At 37.5% G+C, this 21,662-nt stretch overlaps 1 protein-coding gene across 1 annotated transcript in view; it reads left to right on the top strand.

Annotated features, from left to right (window-relative positions):
• Positions 1–7,386: 7,386 nt before the first annotated feature.
• The window catches only part of LOC132499877 (uncharacterized), a 39,164-nt gene continuing 24,888 nt past the window's right edge, over positions 7,387–21,662 (top strand). Inside the window, exons 1-2 of the mRNA XM_060114555.1 lie at positions 7,387–7,668; positions 7,776–7,859. Coding sequence (XP_059970538.1) covers positions 7,387–7,668; positions 7,776–7,859 — 366 coding nt within the window. The remainder of the gene's footprint in view (positions 7,669–7,775; positions 7,860–21,662) is intronic.

Genomic DNA, 21,662 nt, shown 5'->3' with positions numbered 1-21,662 from the left:
CTTCGGAAAGAACTTTAGGTATCAAGTAACTCCACTCATGTATATGCCTCTAATTACAGATTTTCTTCCTTCCAAATATTAGATTTTTTAAGTTTCAGCATTATGTTAGCAACTTCCCATACACCATTTTTATGCATATAACTTGCATCCAATCATATTTACTTTTTGCTCATTTGACTGAATTTATGGCTACGTAAAGTAACTAACTTTCAGTAATTAAACTGACAGGTGGTCTTCTGTCTGCCAGTCCATTGTTCTCAGTTATATGCGGGAATGAGTGGAAACAAAGTTGCACGGCTCAGAGAGTGAGCGGCTGGATTCTACACCCAGCAAGGAAACGTGCGCCATTTAAGGGGTGAGTGAGTCTTTTAAGACCATTTTGGAAAATCCTAGAATATTGAAAATCCCATGTTTACAGAATCCATGAGTGTACAAAGGCCAAAGCTGCACACCTCAGGAGAATCCACACCTCAGGAGAATTCCGTGCAGAGCAGGAAGAGGACACCAGTCCTAAGAGAACCATAATTTAGTGCCAAGAATGTTTTCTGGTCCTTTCCCGTGACACTTTATGGTATCTTGAAATGATGCTGGGTTTCCCAAGGCTTGCACTGCTGCCCACCAGCCCCGCCCCAGAGAGCACTGAGGGACAGATACTGTAAACACCCTACACTCTCAGCTGTGGACAGTGAGAAAGCTGGGAGAAGGCTGTTTACTCTCTCTGCCTTGGAAATCAACTAGAGAGAAGCGGGCTGGGAGTATTTTTATATGTGTCTTGTAATTGATCCTACCCACTATTTATTTATGAGGTCACCCCTAAAAAGAAAGAAGTAAATTGACTGAATCATGCTAACAAATATAAAATAATTTGTAAGATTTATCTTTGACATCATTTGGGGGAAAGAAAAAACAAGATTACCATAAACGCAAGAAGGGAAGTTTCTGCTAACTTACTTAGGTGGCTGAGGCTACATTATGTCAGTTGCTATAGCCTGGTCTGAAAAAGCAACAAAACATTAAATGCCTGCACATTGAACCAGAACAGCATTTCTACACTGAGTTGAGCTTTTATTGAAGCAGAAGTTCTGGAGTCCTGGGACTTGCTATTTTGTCAAGGATCAGACGCAGTTCGAAGCCCCAGTTTGGCTTAAAGAGTGATCATGATGAACAGTATGGATAGGGCCTGCTATTTAAGGCCAGAATACACTTACACATTCTGAGCAAAGACTGGATTGTGGGAGAGGCAGGTGGGATGCAAAAAGAGAATTTTAAGAGAAATCTACAGAACTGACTCCTAGGTCCAGCCTTCACCAGAAAACGCATAACTCTTATATTCCTTGTTGTCTATAAATAGTTTAAATCAAAGATTTATTGAACAGCTAGTCTAGAATTTGACTTAACCCAACTTTGTGTCCCTCTTTTATCAATATTAGATGAGTTTTCTTTGTAAGGAGCGTATTTAAATAAGAAGGTACATTCTAATACAGCAAGCCCCTAAAAGGGTAAAATAATTAACTTAATGCCTGCTTTGCTATTACACAAATCTAGACACAGCTACTTGCATATATTGTCTTGGTGTGTCAACAATGCCAGTTGTTTAAGCTAAAAGATACTCTACTGCTTTAAAGGTATTAGAGGAATTTTTAATTCCACCTTCTTGCTGAGTGCAGACTCTAAGACAATAGGAACAATTGTTTCATGTAAGTGTAACCAAAAAAATGGTGTATGAATACGATTGCTTTAGCATGTGATTTCAAGGAAGTGTCTGCACGAGCTGGCCTTGCAGCAGTGGACGGCACAGCTCCAGCCTGGGCGAGTCATCAACCTTTTCAGGCCTTGCCTCCAGGCCCCAGGAAGCCCTCTGAGACAATGTTCTCCAGTCTTCTCAAAGAAATAGTTATTGTGAAGGTTTGAAATCGCACTTTCTGCCAGGAGGTGCAGATCACATGAGTAAATGCAAAAACAGCTCAAAGTAGGAAGAGAATGACCTATGTGCTTTTCCATAGCTTTTTAGTTATTCTGCGTAAATATTCAGGATGTCACTTGATTTTTGACTTTCAGTCATGAATGTAGCTCTTCTGAAGCTTATTGAAATACGTGCTGATACTCATTCCATCATCCAAGAAGTGTTTATTGAGCACCTACTCTGTGCCAGCTCCAAACACTGAGGATAAATCAGTGCACAGAAACAAAATCTTATCACATGAACCCACAAATAAATATGTATAATGTATCAGGCTATAAACACCTTGTTTGTTCTGTATGTCTAAAATATCTAATTTTATTCAATGGTATCATTCATTGCCTTTTTTGGTCTTTCAAAACTAAATGAATTTAAATATCCTGGAACATTTATTTCACTGTCTATGAAAAACATCTAGTTACAAATCTACATAATATTGTTCGCTTTTGCATTATTCTTCCAAGTATATTCTCATTGCTCCTGCTCTGTTTCGTGACATGAATAAGTAGTATTAATTAACGTGCTTGAGAGGTCATGTTATATATGTATATATATTTACTGAGAAGATATTGCCAAGCAGTTATATAACTAAAAGGCTAAAGGTATCTGTGTTTATATGCATGTTTGTATGTGTATTTATTAAGTATCTCATATATATTCAAATTATCATTGTATATAGTACAAGTAAATTTTATTAATTTGAACTTTACTCTTTGCAAGTTTACAGTTCTCCAGGTACTGATAAGGATGATTTATCTTTATATTACATTTGTATGTTTATTGTTTGATAAGCAAATATTATAAATACCTTTTTAAAAACTATTTTTAAATGTAAACATCCATTTATATTTGAAAAAAATATAAGTTTTAACTGATCATTCTTTGAAAGCTTAATTGTGTCATAAAAACTCAACAGAAATAAAAGTCTAATATGTATATTATTTGTTTATGAATCCATGGTCTCCTTGTCCCTATTTGTTTAAATTAGTAAGTCTTTATAATATAAATGTTTATGCCTAGTGGTGATCTATTTCTATAAAACTCAGGCTTAGATTTCTCTGGATTTAAATATAGTTCTCCTCACCTCTTCATTTTAAAAGTGCAGAGAGCGAGTTATCAATCCACGACAGTGGCTTTTGGGTGTTATTTTGTTTAGCTCTGTCACTGAAAAGCTTTGTGAATAATATCCAAAAATCAGTGATATTTCTGTATATCAGCAACAAACTAAAATGAAATTCAAAATAGCACAAAAACTATCAAATACCCCTAAGATATATCTGACAGAAGTTTTATAAGCCCTCTACACTGCAAATTAAATATTGTTGAGCGAAATTAAAGACTTGAATAAGATGGAGAGATATACCGTGGCCATGGAGAACAGGATTCAGGATTGTTAAGTGGCTAATTCTCCCCAGGTGGGTGAAGTAGATGCAGTGTAGTCCCCAACAGAATCCAAGCAGGAGAGAGAGTGAGAGAGAGAGAGAGAGAGAGTGTGTGTGGAAACTGATAAGCTAATTTTAAAATGTATAATTTCAATGACAAAGGCAATCTTGAAGAAGAGATGGATAAATTACCCTACCAAATCAAGACCTATTATAAAGTCATAGTATGGTAAGGTATTTGTGTAGCAACAAACAGACAGACAATAGACATACAAGTGGAATAAAGACAACTTTGTGATAAAGGTGACACTGAGTGCATTGGAGAAGGGATGCTCTTTTCAATAAGCAGTGCTGGGTTAATTTAATACTCTTATTGAAAACAATGACTTTTTGGTCTCCAACTCACCCCATGCATAAAAGCCAATTCCAGATGGACTGTAGATCTAAATATGAAAAATAAAACAATAAAGCTTCTCAGAAAAAACATAGAACATCTTTATGACCTTGGAGTGGGCAAAATTTCCTTTAAAAAGTTCCAAGACAACACTAACCAGAAGGGGAAAACATGACAATTTGGAAAATAATAATATCAAGAAGCTCTGTCCATCCAAAGACATCATTACTAAAATGAAAAGACAATGTATAGAGTAGAAGATATTTGCAGCAAATATAACAAACAACTTGTACCCAGAGTATATTAAAAATTTCCTACAAATTAATGACAGACAACCCAGTAGAAAAATGAGCTGACTTGAACAAAAAGAGCATATGCAAATGACCCATTAACATAAAGAGTTGCTTAGCCCCATCAGTTAGCAAGTAAATGCAAATTGAAATCTCAGCTCGATGTCAAGCCACACCTACTAGATTGAGTAAAATTATAAAGAAAAAAAAAATCTAACGTTGGCAAGGATGTGGAAAAACTGCAAATAGCTGCATTAGTTTGGACACCCACTTTAGGAAGCTGTTTGGGGCATCCTTTTGAACTTCATGCATCCACGCCCTATGTTCCAGCTCTTGTCTGTCCCACAGAAACGTGTAGAACATCCCTCAAAAGACATGAGTAAGAATGTTCATTGCAGCACAATTCGTAACAGCCCCAAGCTGGGAAATACCCAAAATGCCCATTAACAGTAGGATTTATAAATTGTGGTGCATACTTACAACAGAATACCCCTCGGCAGTGAGAGTGAATGATCTACGACTTCACCTGAAATTATCAGTAAATCTCACAAACATAAAATTGAATGAAATAAGCAGGATACAGAAGAGAGCCTGCTATACGTTTCTATTTATACCAGTTTCAAGCACAGGCACCTCTCCATCTATGGTGATAACAGTCAGGATGTGGTAACCTTAGGGCATGGGGACCAATGCCTGGAAATGGGCGTGGCCTGTCCATTCTTGTCTAAGGACTGGTGACACAGGTGTGATAGCATGAAAAGTCTCCAAGCTGGGCTTCCCTGGTGGCACAGTGGCTGAGAATCTGCCTGCTAATGCAGGGGACACGGGTTCGAGCCCTGGTCTGGGAGGATCCCACATGCCGCGGAGCAATTAGGCCCGTGAGCCACAACTACTGAGTCTGCACGTCTGGAGCCTGTGCTCCGCAACAAAAGAGGCTGTGACAGTGGGAGGCCTGAGCACCGCGAAGAAGAGTGGCCCCCGCTCGCCGCAACTAGAGAAAGTCCTCGCACAGAAACGAAGACCCAACACAGCAAAAATAAATAAATTAATTAATAAACTCCTACCCCCAACATCTTCTTAAAAAAAAAAAGTCTCCAAGCCAAAATTTATTTTTTCACTTTTCTGATTGTGTGTTATACTTCAGTGAAAAGTTTTAAAGAGTTAAACATTTAAAAATTAAAGCTGTATCACCTGATCTTCAATCGGGCAGGTAGAGCTCTTGGTCAAGCGGTCATAGGGGAAATTCTTTTTCTCAGAGCATCTTTCAAAACACAGCGACAGCACACATCTTGAGGAACATTCTCTGAAACTGGCACAAACTTCCACCATCCAGAAGTTCACATGGCAAGTTGACTTTTAAGCAAACATCCTCTTTTCTTAGATATTCTGTTCTATTTCACAGAATGCCACTCCTCTCAAAAGCTCACTGGACTAATTCAATCCCCACTTTCCAATGTCCTGAAAGATCAGGGTGAAACAGCTGATGATGAAAGGCGTCCATCTATGGCCATGTTGCCACATGGCTTCAGCTACTATGCGTGTTTCAGGGAAGCAGTCAAGGCATCAAAATATTAATTGGCTCACCCAGGGTCCCACAGGCATCAGTCACCACATAAGAATGGAAGGAGGTGCTGCTAGCTGGACCCTGATGCCTCAAAGTAGTTCCCAGCACTGGGCTAGAAAAATGTAAACCCTCTACCACTCATGGTCAAGAATACAAATAGACTGTAAATTTGGCATTTTTATTTTCATCTTTAGAACGGTTATTGTAATTGAATTTTTGTCTTTTCTTTGAATGAAGGAACATTTTGTTGTTGTTAAAACTGTCTTTTAAAATTTATTTTTTAAGGAAAAAAAAAGTTTTCAAGTTCAAACACCAGCTTGAGGGAGCTTTTATATTCAGCCCAAACTAGAAAATCTCAACTCCTTCCTATATCAAGTCACGTGTGCTAACTCGCTCGGTGTAATGCTTCTCACCTAGGAACAGCACAGCCTCACCAGAGGGTTTGGAAACGTGTGCCCGCATTTCTTGTTGTCACAATAACTGGGAAATGCCACTGTTATGGGGCTTGGGAGAGTCTCTCTCTCTCTCTCTCTCTCTCTCTCTCTCTCTCTCACACACACACACACACACACACAAATTCTGGTCAAAATAACAGTAGTTCGCCTGAAGATAAACTGACATACTGTTAAAGAGGATTTACTTTCAGGAAAATTTGAACTCTACGCAGCTTAGGGTCTTCAGTTTAACACACCTCTGTAGTGTTCTCCCTGGGAGCCTGCAGGACTAAAACAGATAAATAGATGATCTGGATGATCCTAAAAATAATCATAATTAAAGAAGAAAATTTGCCTCCAGACCGACTAGAAAAACACCCTGTGATCTTGGAGTGACAGCCAAACATTCTGTAATGTTGAGTTCATCACCTGCTTTGGCACCAAAAAGTCAATTACGGCATTGAAGTGCTATTTTTTTGGACCAGAGGGAAAAATACACCCTATTTTAACCTCCAAGCTCCATAGGCTAAAAGTCATTTCTGCAGTTTGGTGATACCCACCACTCGAGGGTCAGACAATACCCAGGATTTCAGGTGCGGTTCAGTCACTGGAAAGCTGTGAATTCCTAGATGTACTGAAAAGCTTTCAAAGCCTAGGCTAAAACATTCCTAAAACAATGTCTTTACCACCACCTTTGCCTTTTTCTTACTGTTGCTGGCCGAGTCATGTGAGGGTGCTGGAGGGACCCAGCTTTCCTCCTGGGAGCTCGGATTAGACGGTGCTGGTTACCCGCAGTCACGGCAGTGATGCTGGGTCCTCCCAGCCCTCCTACCCCCTCCTCCTCCACGATGCCCCCCTGCCACCCCCCGTGCCTGCAGAACACACCAGCACAGTGATGCCACTGGGCAGCGGGGCAGACAGAGGTGACACCCCTTCAGGAAGCTGCTCGTCTGGGGGCACCATTCCTGCTGCACTTACAGCTAAACGTGTGCTTCCGTGAACCTCTTCACATTCCACAGAATCCACTGCAGCTACCAGGTGGGATGTGCTTAGATGTGATTGACGTTTTCTTCACAAATATTCATGACGTCAGTGCTGGATTCTTATATCGTCATCATCCTGAGGACCACCAACCCTCCCTGAGGAGTCTCTGTTCCAGAAGCCACGTTTGGGGCCAAAAGGAAATACCCAGTGTCCTTGCTATGTACCAGGGACTCTTCAGAGTCCAGGCAGGGTGGTGCCAGAGATCACTCCTAACCATTCAGCCACGAGCACAAGACCCTCTGAGTCGAGTATTATTGTCCCAGTTCTTCCAGGGGAGGAAGCTGAAAGAAAATGCGGTGGTCACTGGGTTGTTTACAGATGGTCCAGATCTCCTTCCCTTCTGTGCACAGGGAAGTAGCACTTCTCCACGTCCTCAAAGGTGGGGTGTGGCTCTGGGACCAGCTTTGGTCTGTGAAACGTGGACAGAAGTGCCAGGGAAGCATCGAGAGCCTTCAGACAATTCACCGCATTCCTCTCCCCTGTGTTGGTGAAACGCTCGTCAAAGTGCAGCCTTTGTCACCCCAGGTCCTTGAGCGACTATGGGACAGCGTCACTCTGCTGACCAGTATGGACACTCAGACAAAGGGAATTTTTGTTCTGGTAAACTCCTGAGATTTGGGTTGAGGATGGAGAGAGTGTTTGCAGCCATAACACAATCTGGCCTAAATTTAATAATTTGCTTAAATAACTCGCCCCAACTCCTATAGCTTGTTGATGCCAGATTCATGTCTCGAATCCAGGTCTCTCTGACCCAGCAGTTCATGATGTTTTCATTCATGAGCTCTCCTTTGGTATTGTAGGTCTGTAGGAACCTGAGCTTAGTTCTGTTGCTTGCCTTCTAGTTTTATTATAGAAATGAAAGTGATTTTAAAGTGCAATCTGTTGTCTGTGGTTAGTCCAAGATTATGAGCACGTGGAAGAAAATTCTCTCATTCTCTGGCCCATGTGTTTGGTCTGGAGCTTAATGCCGTGATCTGCCAGCTTCTTGAGAAATGTTTCTGCCTTTCTTAATTCTGAGATTCAAGTTCTGGCAACAAACTGTCAGCAACAATGTTAGCTAAAGAATGCACATCTGTCCTGGGTGCTACTCACATTTCTCACTTGAACTTGTAGTTTCTATGGTGCGAGCTGGTACGTGACTTCACCCTTCTTTACGTTAACTGTCACTCGAGCACTATGACACTTAAAGTAACACCATCACCCATGCATGTATTGCTTTCTCTCTATATGCAATCCCCAAATTTATCCAGGTTCTCATGTTTAAATTCAGAGCTTGGGGACTTCAAATCCACCAGCGGAGTACACTAAACAGCTGAGTAGCACCGATCACCATGACAACCAACAAGCGAGAACAACCTGAGGTTCTGAACCCCCCTCTTGAGCTCCTTCCTCTGAAGCCCAAGTGAACAGAAGACCCCAGGGACCCAGGCATTACTTGAGTTCCTGAATGACTACAGGCAACAGGTGTTCGTGTAGGGTGGAAAAGACAAAGAAGAAGCATCACCCCTAAATTAGCAGGGTTGCCTTTTTGGAGGCTTGGGGTTTTCTCTTTCTTTTATTTGCAAAAATTGATTCTGTTTGGTTACTTTAACCCTGTAAAGTTATTTAATCACAAAATTCCTAAACCTTCATTCAATAGCTCTTTTCAACTATTTTATTTGTTTATAATCCTGCCTCATTCCATAAATGGTTAGAGAAATTATTGTGTATATGTTTAACCTTGGCAAATATCTAACTTGCAGAATGATCTATACAATGAATAGAATGTATAGTTTGTTCATTTCTTATTTTGAAATAATTGTAGATATTTAAGAAGTTGCAAAAATAGTATGGGGTGATCCTATAACCTTTCACCCAGTCTCCCCTAATAGTTACATCTTAAAAGTTATAGTGCCCTATCAAAACTAGAAAACTGACGTTGGTACAATGCACGTGTGTAGTTCTCTACCATTTTATTACACGTACATAGATTCATGTAACCACCAATGCTGTTAATACACAGACTATCCCATCACCACAAACATCTCTCTCTTTGTGATCACACCCACCTCCCCTCCCTCTGCCATCCCTATAACTCCTGGCAACCACTAGCCTGTTCATCCTTATAATTTTGTCATTTCAAAGACATTCTATGAAGTATTATTTTTTAACATAAAAACTTTTAAAGTTATTTCTCCTGTTACTTAAACCATTAGAAATCTGACAGATCTCAAATACACCAAGATTATTATTCATATTCAACAATGATGATTAATATGCAAAGTTGTCTGGGAATACCATTTTTGATCATTTTTCTATAACCTACATACATATTAAATGATTTGTATATTTTAGAGGATGAAGACTTCCTTGATGACTCAAACAGCATCAGCATTTTCTGTTGGTAACAGCAACTAGTAAATAAAGTTTAGGTAAAACTTACATGCTGTATTGGCCCTTCTAATAGGCCTGGGTCTGATCTAAGATCTCCTTACTTATTGTGAGCCTTTGGGTTGTTTAGTTATGGGAGTGGGGATTTTTTTAACTTTCACTGAAAAAAACTTGATCTTCCATTTAGAACAACATGGGCATTCACTGTATTAAGCTTACATGGATGTGTATTATGTGGGGGAATTTTACAGAAGATAAATTCCTATAAAACATATTCATTGCTATCTAGGTTAGAAACAATCTTTTTATTCCCACGATATGTGATAATCCCCCAAGTTCAGTGAATAAACTGTGATTAGGTCACAGTCTTTTGTTAGGAACATATATGCAGCCAACTGGCCGAGGGACTATCATCCTGCCTGAGGAGGAGAAAGAAACACCACTGAGGTAAAATCAAAATGTCCATACATGCTGAGAAAGAGCTCATGAGAGTATGTGGCATTACCTATACCGGTGATACTCAAAATCAGTGAAACAATGGTATCCATTAAAAAGAACGTGTATGAATTTTATTCTTTGAGAAATGGGCTAGGATGGGGGTAGAAAGATGGGGAAGAATGAAGACTTGGTCTTTTGAAAGTGGAGATTATTTGACCCATTTATCGGAAATCAAAACTAAAAATTTTGTTTTACAACATTTTCAAATATTTGGCTACGTTTTCAGGTGGGTACACGTTAAAAAATATTAAATGGCTAAAGAAGAGTGTTGTATTCTACCCATAATTTGTCACACATCTTAAAATGTATTGCTTTAAGAATCACCAACTTAGAGGGAAAATTTGAGTGGCCAAGGACTGTTTTCAGTCCTGTCCGACTGCATTTTTACGTTCACTAAGATAAAGGCATTGTTGGAGTCGTGAATAATTTTTTTAAAGGAAGCAAGAGTGTTACAGTAGATGGATCAAAGTCCAAGTGAAATCTGAGTAAGGCAAAAAGATGCACCAAGTTGGATACAATGGATTGAATGGATAGAAGTTCAGCCTCTGGAATCAGACAGCTAACTGAGCAAGGACTACACAGGGCATATGACTTGTCACCAGCACATGCGGGAAAAATGAGGCTTTTCCTAACCATTGCCTCTGTGGCCCAAAGAGCAACGTGACAGTCCAAAAAAAAATACCCACAATGCAATTTACATAGTATATGGTCTAATGTTCAGACTAGAACAGCACATTACTGTTGTACTCTTATGTTGGCCAGATTTTTACAAGATGGTGTTCCTTTCTGTAGAGGTGTAAGTAAACTAGGACGTGTCTATAACAACACAGCCATTTCTTGGTAAAGGAGACGCAAGACGAGGATGTGTTTCTGACTTCCAATGATACAGGACTAGAACAAGGAGCAGGGTTTACACTTGAGCTTTACTTGCATGAAATTGACATACCTTGTACCAGAGCCAAAGATATACAGAAGCAGAGTTCAACATAGCATAGGAAAGAACTTTTAGCCACATTAGAGAATCCAAAGATGGAGCAGGCTCATTGGAGGCAATGAGTCCCTTAATAGTGGAGGTATTCAACCAGAAGTGTCAGTAGCCACTGTGGCTCTGTGTCATAGCAGTGATCCAAGCAACGGAAATGTTCTCCTCACTTCAATCCCCAAATTTTATTAAACGTGTATCAGCAATTCCCAGCGCACCACTTACCAGCTTCTTGGTATACTTACCTTCTCTGGGCCTCAGTTTCCTCCTATTCAAAGGACTGAGGGTTGACAATAACTTAAAAAGCTGTTAGAGACATTAAATGAGGTTGAAGAACAATAGCAGCAGCCTGATTCCAAATCTCCCCATCACGTTCCCAAAGTAACCGTAAGATCAACAAGTATAATTAAACTAGACAGGACCCATGATTTAAGCATTGTTAGGAGATAGAGAACACTGCAACCTTCAAGTCACTTATGAGGGAAAAAAAGAAACAAATTCTAACAAAGCTTCCAATCCCTGCAGCCCTTCCAGTGAGCCTGTGGGTACGGGTAGTCAGGACCAGGGAGCCAGTAGGAGGAAGTAAAACACAAAAATGGTGAACACAGGTTGGGATTTGGCAGTTCACAGCCCTGGCTACAGGGAACAGGCTTAAAAGTGTGTAGGGCCTGAAGTGGCCACCTCAGACAGGCAGTACTTCTAGAAGAGGATTAAAGAGAGGAAGAAGAGATTGTATTCCTTAGGCATGAAGTGGAGGAAGGAAAGAAAGAATGAAAAAAAAGGAGAAAATTAAAGATCTTGTTGAACAAGATTGGTTGATTGCATCAACATTATTATGATTGTGCTTATAGATTGTGCTTATAGATTTGCAAGATCTACCATTTGGAGAAACTGCAGAAAGAGTACATGGGATCTCTCTGTATTATTTCTTATGACTTCATGTGAATCTCCAATTATCTCAAAATAAAATGTTTTATTTTAAAAAACTTATTCTGGAAAACAATACCATTTACAATCACATCAAAAAGAATAAAATACCTAGGAATAAATTTAAATAAGGAAGTAAAAGATCTGTACACTGAAAACCATATGACATTGAGGAAAGATAGAGAAGACACAAATAAATGTAAAGATATTTTATGCTCATGGACTGGGAGCATTAACATTGTTAAAATGGCCATATTACCCAAGACAATCTACAAATTCAGTGCAATCCCTATCAAAATACCAATGGCAGTTTTCATAGAACGAGAACAAATAATTCTAAGATTTGTATGGAAACAAAAATAAGATCCCAAACAGTCCAACCTATCTTAAGAAAGAAGAACAAAGCTGGAGGTATCGTGCTCCCTGATTTCAAACTATGCTACAAAGCTGCAGTAATGAAAACAGTATGGTGCTTACCCAAAAAAAGACACATATATCAATGGATCAGAAGAGAGGGCCCAGAAATGAATCTATACTTATATGGGCAATTAATCTATGACAAAGAATGCAAGACTACACAATGGGGAAAAAGACAGCCTCTTCAATAAATGGTGGTGGGAAAACTGGACAGCTAAGGCAAAAGAATCATACTGGACTACTTTCTTACACCATATAAAAAAACAAACTCAAAATGGATTAACAACTTAAATTAATCCATAAAACGCCTAAAAGAAAACATAGGCAGTACATCATTTGACACGGGTCTTAGCATAATCTTTTTGGATATGTCTCCTCAGGGAAGGGGAAAGAAAGCAAAAACAACTGGGACTACATCAAACTAAAAACCTTTTTCAAAGGAAAAGAAACTATCACCCAAATGAAAAGGCCACCTACTGAATGGGAGAAGATATTTGCAAATGATATACCTGATAAAAGGTTAATACAAAAAATATACAAAGAACACATACAACTCAATAGAAGAACAACAAAGAACCCAATTAAAAAATGGGCAGAGGACCTGAATAGACATTTTTCCAAAGAAGACATACAGATAGATGGTCAACAGGTACATGAAATCTGCTCAACATCACAAATTATCAGGGAAATGAAAATCAAAACCAGAATGAGATATAACCTCACAACTATTCGAATGGCTATTATCCAAAAAAGAACAGATAACAAGTGTTGATGAGGAAGTGGAGAAAAGGGAACCCTCCTGCACTGTTGGTGAGACAGTAAATTGGTACAGCTACTATGGAAAACAGTATGGAGGATCCTCAAAAAATTAAAAAGACAACTACCATACAATCCAGCAATTCCACTCCTGAGTATTTATCTGAAGAAAACAAAAATACTAATTCAAAAAGGTATATGTACCCTTATGTTTATTGTAGCATTACGTCACAATAGCCAAGATATGGAAAGAACCTAAGTGCCCATAGATAGATGAATGGATAAAGAAGATGTAACATATATATAATGGAATATTTCTCAGCCATAAAAAGAATGAAACCTTGCCATTCATGACAACATGGATGAACCTTGAGGCCATTATGCTAGGTGGAATAAGTCAAACATATAAAGACAAATACTATATGATATCACTCATATTTGGAATCTAAAAAACAAAAGAAACAAACAAAACAGAAACAGAGTCATAGATACAGAGGACAAACAGGTGTTTGCCATTGGGGAGGTGGGTGAGAGAAGATGAGAAATAGGTGAGGGAGATTAAGAGGAACAAACTTCCAGTTATAATAAATGAGTCCACTGGGATGAAACAGACAGTGTAGGAATATAGTCAATAATTATGTAATATCTTTGTATGGTGACAGATGGTAAATAAACTTATTGTGGTGATCATTTTGTAATGCATAGAAATATCAGATCACTGTGTTGTGCACCTGGAACTAACATAATGCTGTAGGTCAATTATACTTTGAACATAAACAAATAAACCAAAACAAACTCACAGAAAAAAAGACCAGATGTGTGGTTACCAGGGGTGGGGGATGGGCAGAGGGGGAATTGGATGAAGGTATCGAAAGGTGCAAACTTCCAGTTATAAGACAAATAAGCACTAGGGACATAATGTACAACATGATTAATATAATTAACACTGCTCTATGTTATATATGAAAGTTATTAAGACAGTAAATCCTAAGAGTTCTCATCACAAGGAAAATATTTTTTCTTTCTGTCTATGTGAGATGATGGATGTTCACTAAACTTATTGTGGGGATCATTTCATGATTATGTAAGTCAAATCATTATGTTGTACATCTTAAATTTATACAATGCTACATGTCAATTATATCTCAATAAAACTGGAAGGAGAAAATTTTAAATAATAAAGTAAAAAAAAATAATGAGTAGAGAACACAAAAACAGTAGGTCATATTAAAGTCCTTGTTCCTTGGAAAAATAAACAAACCGCTAGAAAATTCAGTGAAATCACAAAGTATACAAAATAAGAAATTACAAGTTGGCGACAGTCTCTTCAATAAGTGGTGCTGGGAAAACTGGACAGCTACATGTAAAAAATGAAATTAGAACGCTTCCTAACACCATATGCAAAAATAAACTCAAAATGGATTAAAGACCTAGGGTAAGGCCAGACACTAGAAAATTCTTGGAGGAAAACATAGGCAGAACACTCTATGACATAAGTCACAGAAAGATCCTTTTTGACCCACCTCCTAGAGTAATGGAAATAAAAACAAAAATAAAACAGGACCTAATGAAACTTAAGAGCTTTTGCACAGCAAAGGAAACCATAAGACGAAACGACAACTCTCAGAATGGGGGAAAATATTTGCAAATGAAGCAACTGACAAAGGATTAATCTACAAAATATACGAGCAGCTCAATATCAAAAAAACAAACAACCCAATCCAAGAATGGGCAGAAGAGCTAAATAGATATTTATCCAAAGAAGACAGACTGCCAACAAACACATGAAAAGATGCTCAACATCACTAATCATTAGAGAAATGCAATCAAAACCACAATTAGGTATCACCTCACACCAGTCAGAATGGCCATCATTTAAAAATCTACAAACAATAAGTGCTGGAGAGGGTGTGGAGAAAAGGGAACCCTCCTGCACTGTTGGTGGGAATATAAATTGATAGAGCCACTATGGAGAACAGTATGAAGAGTCCTTAAAAAACTAAAAATAGAACTACCATATGACCCAGCAATCCCACTACTGGGCATATACCCTGAGAAAACCATAATTCAAAGAGATACATGTACCACAGTATTCATTTCAGCACTATTTACAATAGCCAGGTCATGGAGGGAACCTAAATGCCCATCAACAGGCAAATGGATAAAGAAGATGTGGCACATATATACAATGGAATATTACTCAGCCATAAAAGGAATGAAATTGAGTTATTTGTAGTGAGGTGGATGGACCTAGAGTCTGTCACACAGAGTGAAGTCAGAAAGAGAAAAACAAATACCATATGCTAATGCATATATATGGAATCTAAAAAAATGCTAATGATGAACCTAGTGGCAGGGCAGGAATAAAGACACAGACATAGAGAATGGGCTTGAGGACATGGGAGGGGGAAGGGGAAGCTGGGACGAAGTGAGAGAGTGGCATGGACATATATACACGACCAAATGTAAAACAGATAGCTAGTGGGAAGCAGCTGCATAGCACAGGGAGATCAGCTCAATGTTTTGTGAGGACCTAGAGGGGTGGGATAGGGAGGGTGGGAGGGAGACGCAAGAGGGAGGGGATATGGGGATATATGTATACATATAGCTGATTCACTTTGTTGTACAACAGAAACTAACACAACACTGTAAAGCAATTATACTCCAATAAAGATATAAAAAATTAAAAAAAGAAATTACAAGTTGGGAATAATTATGATCAAAATTTTTTTAAGGCATTAACATGTACTTTTGCATATACTTATGCAAATAAATATGAAAACCTAGAGGAAATGGATAATTTCTTAGGCAAATACAGTGTACCAAAACTGACCCCAGTAGAGATAGAAAACTTACACTGAATTTTATAGAAATAGAAAAAAATTTCCAGTGACCCCATATGATAGCACCAGGCACAGCTGAGCACACAAGAGAATTCTACCAAACCTTTAGAGACCAGACAATCCCAATGTTACATAAGTTGTCTCAGATGATAAGAAATTAAGAATAACTTTCAACTTTTTGTGTGTGAAGCAAGTATAACATCAATATCTAAACCTGATAAAGATAGCACAAAAAGATTATAGACCAGTATCATTTGTGGAGATTTATATTAGAAATCTTAAATAAAATAGTAGTGAACTGACTCAGACAATACATTAAGTATTAAGACACCATAACCAAATAAGGTTTATACTAGGAATGAAAAGATGGTCAGTATTAGGAAACAAATTAGTATAGTTTTTATATTTATATTTTAATAACTATGAAGAAAATGATATGAATTTCTTTAGAGGTGTTGAAAATTGACTTTGGCAAAATTCAATACTCATTCCTAGTAAAAACTTTTAGGAAAATAGTAATGAATGGATATTTCCTTACTTAATGGAGAAACACTAGAGACATTCCAACTCACATCAGTAACAAGTTTAGGAAGCCCACTATCTCCACTGGTATCCAGCACTTTTAGTGGTGATAGTCAATGAAATTAGACAACCAGAGGAACAGGAGTAGGAAGAAATAAATCTCACTAACAACGAACTATCAGAAAGAGAAATTAGGGAAACAATCCCACTTGCCATCGCAACAAAAAGAATAAAATACCTAGGAATAAACCTACCTGAGGAGGTAAAAGAACTGTACTCTGAAAACTATAAGACACTGATTAAAGAAACTGAAGTCAACACAAACAGATGGAAAGATATACTATGTGCTCAGATAGGAAGAATCAATATTGTTAAAATGACCATACTACCCAAGGCAATCTACAGATTTAATGCAATCCTTATCAAATTACAAATGGCATTTTTCTCAGAACTAGAACAAAAAATGTTTAAAATTTGTATGGAAACACAAAAGACCCCGAATAGCCAAAGCAATCTTGAGAAAGAAGAACAGAGCTAGAGGAATCAGGCTCCCTGACTGCAGACTATACTACAAAGCTACAGTAATCAAGACAGTATGGTACTGGCACAAAAACAGAAATATAGATCAATGGAACAGGACAGAAAGCCCAGAGATAAACCCATGCACATATGGTCACCTTATTTTTGATAAAGGAGGCAAGAATATACAATGGAGAAAAGACAACCTCTTCAATAAGTGGTGCTGGGAAAACTGGACAGCTACATGTAAAAGAATGAAATTTTAGAACACTCCCTAACACCATACACAAAAATAAACTCAAAATGGATTACAGACCTAAATGTAAGGCATTTAGGCATAAATCCTAAATGGATTTACAGACACTATAAAACTCTTAGAGGAAAACATAGGCAGAACACTCTATGACATAAATCACAGTGGGATCCTTTTTGACCCACCTCCTAGAGAAATGGAAATAAAAACAAAAATAAACAAATGGGACCTACTTAAACTTAAAACCTTCTTCATAGCAAAGGAAACCATAAACAAAATGAAAAAACAAACTACAGAATGGGAGAAAATACTTGCAAATGATACGACCGACAAGGGATTCATTTCCAAAATATGCAAACAGCTCATACAACTCAATATCAAAAAAAACAGCCCAATCAAAAAATGGGCAGAAGATCCAAAGAGACATTTCTCCAGAGAAGACATACAGATGGCCAACAAGCAAATGAAATGATGCTCAACATTGTTAATTACTAGAGAAATGCAAATCAAAACTATAATGAGGTATCACCTCACACTGGTCAGAATGGCCATCATCAAAAAAATCTACAAACAGTAGATGCTGGAGAGGGTGTGGAGAAAAGGGAACCCTCCTACACTGTTGGTGGGAATGTAAATTGGAGCAGCCATCATGGAGAACAGTATGGAGGTTCCTTTAAAAACTAAAAATAGAGTTACCATATGATCCAGCAATCCTACTCCTGGGCACATACAGAGACAGAACTATAATTCGAAAAGATACTTGCACCCCAATGTTCATTGCAGCACTATTTACAATAGCCAGAACATGGAAGCAACCTAAATGTCCATTGACAGATGAACGGATAAAGAAGATGTGGTACATTTGTAAAATGGAATACTACTCAGCCATAAAAAAATGAAAAATGCCATTTGCAGCAACACGGCTGGACCTAGAGACTATCATATGAAGTGAAGTAAGCCAGACAGAGAAAGACAAATATGATATGCTATCACTTATATGTGAAATCTTAAAATATGATACAAATGAACTTATTTACAAAACAGAAACAGACCCACAGACATAGAAAAAAAGCTTATGGTTACCAAAGGGGAAAGGGGGAGAGGGATAAATTAGGGGTTTGGGATTAAAATATACTCACTACTATATATAAAACAGATAGTCAACAAGGAACTACTATATAGACAGGAACTGTACTCAATAGTTTGTAATAACCTATAGTGAAAAAGAATCCAAAACAGAACATATATATATATATATATATATGTGTGTGTGTGTGTGTGTGTGTGTGTGTGTATGTATATATATATATATATATTTATGAATCACTTTGAATTTATACCTGAAACTATCACAACATTGTAAATAAACTATATTTCAATAAAAAATTTTTAAATAAGATAAATTTTCATTAGAATAAAAAGAAATCTATCTCTATTTGCAGATGACATGACAGTATGCATGGAAAATCCTGTAGAATGAGAGATAAAATGAACTTAAACAATAAACAAATTAGTAAGGTAGTAGGATATAAGATTAATATGTAAAAATCAGTAGCATTCATATGCACAAATAGTAACCAGCTAGAAGATATAATTAATGAACAAAACCATTCACAAGGTAACAGAAAAGATAAAATTTTAGGATCAAACTTCATAAGAAATGCTCAGAACTTATATGAAAAAAACTGTAAAACACCTCTGTAAGGCACAACAAAGAAAACATGGAAAGACATTTCTTATTCTTTAGTAGCATGTCTCAGCATCATCAAGATGTCGGTTCTCCCTAAGTTGATTTAAGAATATAATCTGATTCCAATAACAATTCCAACAGGCTTTTTTATAAACCTAGATACACTGGTCTTAAATTGCATATGCAAACTAAACACACCAGGGTCAGAGAGATGCAGGGGAAGAGGGGGCAGAGGAGAGCTGAGACGGAAGGGGAGGGCTGAGAGAGACAAAGCCTGACAATGGCTGGGCTGCCATCGCTGCCTTGAGGATGGAGAAGGGGGGTTACTGGCGAAGGAGCAGAGAGAGATCTTAGCAGCGGAGAACCACCACCAGAGGCTACGGCCAGCGAGGAGGTGAGGAACTCAGTCCTGCAACCACCTGCAACTAAAGTCCTATAAACAGAATGGATGGTCTTGGAAGCCAGTTCATACACAGAGCCTCCGAAAAAAGAATGCAGACTTGGTGTCATCTTGATGTCAACCTTGAGAAACCAGGGAAGAGAACAAGCGAAGCCAACCAAAGGTCTGACCTACAGAAACATGCAAGTATTATACGCAGACCAGCATGAAGAAAATGACCAAGTCTGCTGAGGAACATGAAATGAAATGAACAAATGTGGTTAGTTTGGGACAAAAAATTTTATTAAATTACACTAAAGTTCATCTATTATAAAGCATAACTGAGAATAGTCAAGAAGATTTCGAAAGAAGTATATTGTGGGAGACTTGCCTTACCCAGATATTGAATTTTTTTAAAGCTACAATAATTAAAATGCAATAGTGCTATCTCAAAAATAGACAAATAATGAAATAGAAAAGAAAGCCTGCATACAAAATTGTGTGTATGATAAAGATCATTATAAAGCAATAGAGAAAGAATAAATTACCTAATAAATAGTACTAGAAAAATTGGTTAACAGAAAAAAAAAAAGGTAGCTCATACTGTATAGCAAAATAAATTGTAGCTGGATTAGAGCGTTGAATATTTCATAAAAGCCAAATAGGTGAATATTTATATGATCTGAAGGTGAGAGGAAACCTTCCAAGAATTAAGCAATTTTTAAAAATCCACAAGATACAGGACCAATATAAATAAAGATAATTAAGACCTTACATATAAAAATATGCCAAAAATATGAAAAATAATAATTGGATGAAACATCCACAAAACTTATGACAGTGAGAGTATAAATAGTCATAATATGTGAAATATTTTAATAGAAAAACAGGAAAATATATCAAAGGATAGTTCACAAAAGAGGACATAAAATTGACTGGTAAAATGCTTAAAAGTTTCAACAGCAATAATAATCACGAAAGTTTCTAAAATGAAAGTTCTCTATCATTGAGGGCAACCTCTTCTGACTGAAAAGTTAAGCCTTCATGAGATGGTCCGTTGGCTTATCATAGCCACAGGAAATTGAGTAAAGTGATGTGATATGTCTCTTGAGATACATTTTTTAAAGCTTTGGACTATGTCAGTGGAGTATAAAATTCTATTGATCAACAATTATATGTGATTGGCCTTGAGATTACAAAACTTATCCCACAATTAATGGAAAGAATGGCTGCCCTTTAGGAAATCCTATGGGGAATATGATTTTTAATGTTCGTTTATGCCAGAAACAAAAGAAACTGTACTGTGATGATGAACATAAGATTTACAGGATCCAGAATTTTAAGACCTAATGGACCCTCATGGACCACTGAGGTCAGCAGTTACAATCTTTTGAATCACAGATGTGAAGCAGGTGAAATTGACCTTAGTTTAGCTTATTGTAATGTAAATTAATGTGAATTACCATGATGAAATCAAGGTTGGTTAGTCTCTGGCCTTCTCTGGGGTTTTTCAGTATAGACCCAAATCCAAGGCAGAAGCAGTGGACTACAGTTGTCTTGAGTTTATTTTAGGGCCATAGATATACAATTGAGGGTTCTACTAATCCTAAGAGTGTTGAGCTAAAAGGTTGTTTTCAATTGCAAATTCCATGTCTATGAAGCAGAACACGGTGGTGGCCTGGTTTTCCTTTCCCTGGGTAGGGTGAGGGATTGGTGAGAAATGAAGAGTAGGAGGAATGAGGAAATGTTAGGAATAAGGCAATAAAATAAACTTTTTCAAGGAGGTATTACACTGAAATCATTTTCTTCTATACTCAACTCCTATAGACATTAAATAGGTGAAGTATTTTTCACAGTCAGGAATAAAATGGCTATTACTCTCCCTTGTTTGCAAAAGCAGTTCCCACAATCCAAGATTAGTATGACTTATTAATGATGATATAGTGAAAGCCACCTTTGTGTTGAAGAAATGTTTAGTTTTATTAAAAACTAACACAGGGTTGCAGGTCAATTATACTTCAGAAACAAACAAAAACAAACAAACATACAAGCTTTAAGGAAACGACATTAAATTTGTGGTCACCTGAGGCGGGGTATGGGAAGATGGAAAATTGGATTAACGGGTGAAAAGGTGCAAACTTCCAGTTATAAGATAAATAAGTGCTAAGGATGTCATGTACAACATGATACATATAATGAACACTGCTGTGTGTTACATATGAAAGTGGTTAGGAGACTAACTCCTAAGACTTCTCCTCACAGAGAAAAATTCTTCTTTTTATTTAATGTTGTATCTGTATGGGATGATGGGTGTTCACTAAATTTAGCGTGTTCATAATTTCATGGTGTGTGTAAGTCAGATCATTATGCTGTACACCTTAAACTCATACAGTGCTCTGTGTCAATTATATCTCAATAAAACTGGAAGGAAAAAATAA

The sequence above is a fragment of the Mesoplodon densirostris genome, chromosome 12 (genome assembly GCF_025265405.1).
Source record: "Mesoplodon densirostris isolate mMesDen1 chromosome 12, mMesDen1 primary haplotype, whole genome shotgun sequence".
NCBI lineage: Eukaryota > Metazoa > Chordata > Mammalia > Artiodactyla > Ziphiidae > Mesoplodon > Mesoplodon densirostris.
This window is presented reverse-complemented; position numbering and strand designations above follow the sequence as displayed.